The sequence below is a fragment of the Neopelma chrysocephalum genome, unplaced genomic scaffold, assembly GCF_003984885.1.
Source record: "Neopelma chrysocephalum unplaced genomic scaffold, ASM398488v2 Primary Assembly neopelma1_180891, whole genome shotgun sequence".
NCBI classification, from domain to species: domain Eukaryota; kingdom Metazoa; phylum Chordata; class Aves; order Passeriformes; family Pipridae; genus Neopelma; species Neopelma chrysocephalum.
In genome coordinates this window covers 1-4,496 of record NW_020937693.1, presented here as the reverse complement: position 1 = coordinate 4,496, position 4,496 = coordinate 1, and the positions used below count along the sequence as shown (strand labels likewise).

Below are 4,496 nucleotides of genomic sequence, written 5' to 3'. Positions count from 1 at the left end.
CAGCTAAGCCCTGCTCAGCCCAGCTGCCTTGCGAGGCCTAATCAGCTCACCAGGGGATGGAGTCCAGGTCATTTGGGTGATATAAACTGGTCCAGAGAGTGCAGGCGACCATGAGTGTGGCAAACAGGGCTGTGGCTCATCAGTGAGGGTGTGGCAGGGCAGTTTGGGCAGCAGGTGGCCCAGGCAGGGTGAGAGGGAAGGGCACAGCCACTCTCCCAGCTCTCTCTGGTGGCCTGTGAGGTAGGTGTGTGGCTGTCTGTATTTTTGTGGAGTCAGAGTGCCAATTTCAGCACAGGGCTCCAAAAAGCCAACAACAGCCCTTTCCCCAGGACAGAAAGCCTGTAAGCTTTGGTTTTCAGGTGCAGTTGGTGAGGCAGCCTGGGCACTCCGTGGGCAGCAAGAGCTTTCTGTGGTGGCACCTTTTGTCTGGGAGGAATCTTGGTCCACGTTCAGTTTTCGGAGTTGGACTGGCAGTTTAAGCGCAGGGCTGAAAAAAGGGAACAACAGCCCTTTCCCCTCAGGGTCTCCCCCAGCCCCGCCCACCTGCCCGGCACCGGCACAGCCCTGAAGGAGCTCCACAGGAGCCGCCTCTGGAGGCACCTCCCAGCCCTCAGCAATCCAGACAGCAACACACGGGCAGGCCACAGCTGCTGCTTCCTGGCTGGGACAGGGCTTGTGGCCACCTCCAAGGACCAGGTTCTCAAGGATCCCCACAGCTCCAGGCTCTGCCCATCCACTCTCCCGGAAGTGTTGAGGCTCCAGCAGAACCCCCCAAGGGCAAGGGGCTTTGTTGCACTTTCTCTTCCCCACTGCACACCTGGGCAAGTGTTGCTGAGCACAGGGACCCCTTTTCCCCTCTTTCCAGATGCCCTGTGGACACCAGGCACCTAAAAAAGCTCCTGGACTTCTGTGTATGACATTCTTTATTTATTATTCCTATGCTGGGGTAAAAGGAAGGGCTTCTTCCCCACAGGCTCAGGTGGCTCCAAGAGACAGAGCTGCCTGGATCAGCTACAGCAGCACAGGCAGACACAGCCCCACAGAGAAGGCCGGCTATTCCATGCCCTGCGGAGCTGGTCTTGGAGCTGCTGGAACCTGGAGCGGGGAGCTGGAGCTCTCTGTACAGCTGTTACAAAGTTGATGTTTTCAAGTGCCAGGTTTGCGACAGCGGGGCTCCTGTCATCTCTCATGGCTTGAAGGGCTGGAACAGAGAGGAACAGAGCCAAGGTCAGAGCCCACATCGGTGGGGATCTGAGGAGCCCCTCCTGCCAGGGCCATCCCACCGAGCTCTTGGGGTTGCCAGGAGGGAGCAGGGCCCAGCGGGATCAGCCAGAAGGCGTTGGCCACCAATACCCCCCATGCCCTGGAATCTGTCTCTGCTCTGCCCACGCCGCCCCTCATCCGTGCAGGGAGCAGAGCCCTCTGCAGCCGCGGCAGGATTGCAACTCCCTGCCCAGAGTCTGTGCTCCTCTGCCAGCCCCCACTGCCCTCACTCACCGTCAATGATGAACTGCAGCTCTCTGTACTGTCCCCTCAGGTACCCCCCGGCGATCCCTGCAAACACAGATGCTGTCAGGGCCCCAGCGGCACAGCTCCCCCCCCCCCAGCGGTGCTGCCGGCCCGGCCACGCGCCCTTCTGCCTCAGCTGGGCTGAGCCGGGGCCTTCCCGCCTCGGGACACCCCAAGGCTGGGCTGGCAGAGGGCAGCAGGAGCCACCAGGGCACTCGGGGCTCCACAGCACATCCCTGGGCTGCATCCTGCTGCCACTGCAGCAGCTGGGGCTGGGGCCAAGCTGCAGGGGGGCAGGGAGGGACCGCGGGCTTGTGGCTCACCCATGAACTTGATGGCTGCCTCTCGCAGGGGCTGCTGTGGGCTCCGCAGGTATGGAAGGGCCTGGCGCACGTACTTGGTCACTTGGCTCCGGTCCCCTTTCAGCTGGAGAGAGCAGCAGAGCACAGAGGGAAGGGTTGGCTGGGGCTCTGCCCCTTGGCCGGGCACTGCCTGTACCCAGCACTGGCCTTCCCTGCCCACACAGCCCTGAGGCCCGGGCAGCAGCCACTGGGGCTGGGCTTTGGAGGGAGCAGAGGGCTGGCTGCTCCCTGGCAACCGCGGGGCCGCCCTGCCCCACAGCCCAGCTGGGCCGGGGCTCCAGCGGCACCCTGGCTTGGGGGCAGAGGAGCCTGGAAAAGAGCCCACATGCCCCAGGGAAGGCAGCAGCGTGTGGGGCGCAGGCTGCTGGCCCACAGGCGGGTGCAGCGGTGGGCAGGGGCACAGTGCCAGCCCCACACTCTGGGCATCGGGGACTGGGGCTTTGAGGCCGTCCTTACCAGGCACTCCGCAAACCTCCATGGCTCCTCTGTGTTGACCAGGCGCTCAAGATCCCTCCTCTTCAGGAACCTGGTCACAGCCAGCAGTGCTTTCTGAGAGGCCTGCAAAGCAACAGAGACCAGGAGATGGCACCGCAGCCCAGGGCACAGGACCCGAGTCCCTGGACCAAGGCCAGGAGGAGGCTGGAGCCTGGGAGGTGCCAGGGCAAGAGGCAGCCCAGCCCCCTCCCACAGGGACACCAGAGCCCAGGAGTCCTCACCTTTTTCACGACCAGGTTCTCATCATACCGGTGGAGGTAGAGCGGGAGCAGGCTCAGGCACACGTGAGGGTTCAGGCGCCTCTTTCCCGCTCTCTCTATCAGTTGCATCACATGAGTGAAGATGACCATGGAGCCCTCCCGCACACTGCGGTCGTCCTAGTGGAAAGAAAGAGGAAAAGACCTCAGCACCAGCTTCTCCAGGCCCCACTGAGCACAGGCCTCAAAATCCACAGGGACCAGTTTCCCAGCAGTACCCAGAGCCTGTGGGGGGGGCACAGAGCCTTACGTGGTCAAACAGTGGCCGGAGCGCCTCAGCCAACTGCAGGCCGATGCGGGTGGATATCAGGGGGTCTTCGCTGTGGACTCTCTTCTGCAGCTGTTTCCAGACACTGCTCCAGAGCACATTGTCAAGCACAGAGAGGGTCATCCAAACCACATCTCTGTCTGCATCCCCCAGGAGCTGCACGAGCCTTTCATTCAGGCTCCAGATGTTCTTGGCCTGTGAGGAACACAAGGCTGTGCTGTGAAGGCATGAATGGCTCCATCACCAACCCCGCTCCAGCGGGGCAGCCCCACGTGCTGCCGCAGGGCCCAAAGGCCAAAGGCCTGTCCCGAAGGACTTGGGCAGCTGAACGGGGAGGCAGCAGAGCTGGGAGCAGCTGCCACAGCTCCTGAAGCCCAGCCAAGCCCAAGCGACTGCACTCCCCAGCCCCAAGATTCCAGCACGGCTTCAGCCAACTGCCCCTTCTCACCATCGTGGGATCCTGGCTGAGCGCCATGAGGACTCTGAGCGCCAGTTGACGCCACTTTTTGTTTGTGCTCCCCAAGTTCCTTGCAAGGATCTCCAGCATCCTGTCACCACATTTTCTTGTGTCCAGGCAGTCCAGGACCTGAAAGGCATGGAGCAGTGACGGGGTGCCCGGCCGGCAGGAGCCCAGACCCGCCCAGGGCTGGGCCCAGGCAGCAGCACAGGGAGCGGCACCATCCCGGGCAGCTGCGGCTGCGAGAGGGCAGAGAGGTAGAGGCAGCTCTGCCAGGCAGCGCTCGCCATCAGGCTCACCTCCACAAGGAATGCCATGGCAGGGAGGTCCCAGCACGGCTCCTCCCTGCGCAGCAGCTCCAGCAGGTGGAGTGTGATGCGGGAACACAAGGGGCTGCAGACACGGCGCATCTCCCTGGCAGGGGGAAAAAGACACCACTGACCCCGAGCCGGGTGGGCAAACCTCTCCCAGGATGGACTCACAGAGGCCTGGTCTTTCCCCACCAGCCTGGGAGGGGACGAGGGCACTCTGGGAGGCGGCTCCTCCTGTGCACCCGCCTCTCCCAGCCTTTTCCACTCTGCTCGGCCATCCCTCAGTGACAAGGCCCACGTGTGAGGGGTGCCCCGTGCACAGACAGAAATGACAGGGGCAGCGAGGACAAGGGGGTCTCACCTGGCCAGCAGAGCCGCTGCGTAGCGGCGGCTGCGAGCATTGAGGAGCCTCGCCCAGCCACGATTTTTTTCCACCGATTTTACCACATCCTCACAGTGCAGACAGCAGAGCAGAGTCTTCATGGTCAGCACTGCAAACCTGTGTGCAGAGCAAAGCCAGGTCATGTTGGGAGCCCTGGCCCCAGGCCCGAGGGCATGGGAGGGAGGGGAGGACTGGGATGGAGCACCTGTTGGGGTTGGTGGGAAGGTCATGTTGCTCCTGGCATCCCCTCCAGAAGGTGTCGATCTCTTCTGACATCTGCTCTGTGCTGACGAAGATTTGGAAGAGCAGAGCCACAAGGAGATGAGGGGAATAGTCCATCAACGGCCCTGGGCACTGGAGCTCTTGGAGAATCATCCAGAGTGCCAGAGTTGCCTGCAAAAGACAAACCACCCGGACACAGCGCTCAGTGCCCAGACTTGCATGTGGCAGGGCCC

General features: G+C 62.5%; 1 protein-coding gene across 1 annotated transcript; it reads right to left on the bottom strand.

The window, feature by feature from the left end:
• Nucleotides 1-974: 974 nt before the first annotated feature.
• On the bottom strand, nt 975-4,442 carry LOC113962473 (maestro heat-like repeat-containing protein family member 6). Its single transcript, XM_027673226.1, has 10 exons — nt 4,247-4,442; nt 4,021-4,158; nt 3,648-3,762; nt 3,340-3,477; nt 2,874-3,086; nt 2,588-2,743; nt 2,328-2,429; nt 1,833-1,935; nt 1,498-1,554; nt 975-1,201 (listed from the first exon to the last, which is right to left on the bottom strand). The coding sequence occupies exons 1-10, from the start codon at nt 4,414-4,416 to the stop codon at nt 1,008-1,010; spliced, it is 1,386 nt and encodes a 461-aa protein (XP_027529027.1). The 5' UTR covers nt 4,417-4,442; the 3' UTR covers nt 975-1,007.
• Between the last annotated feature and the right edge of the window lie 54 nt (nt 4,443-4,496).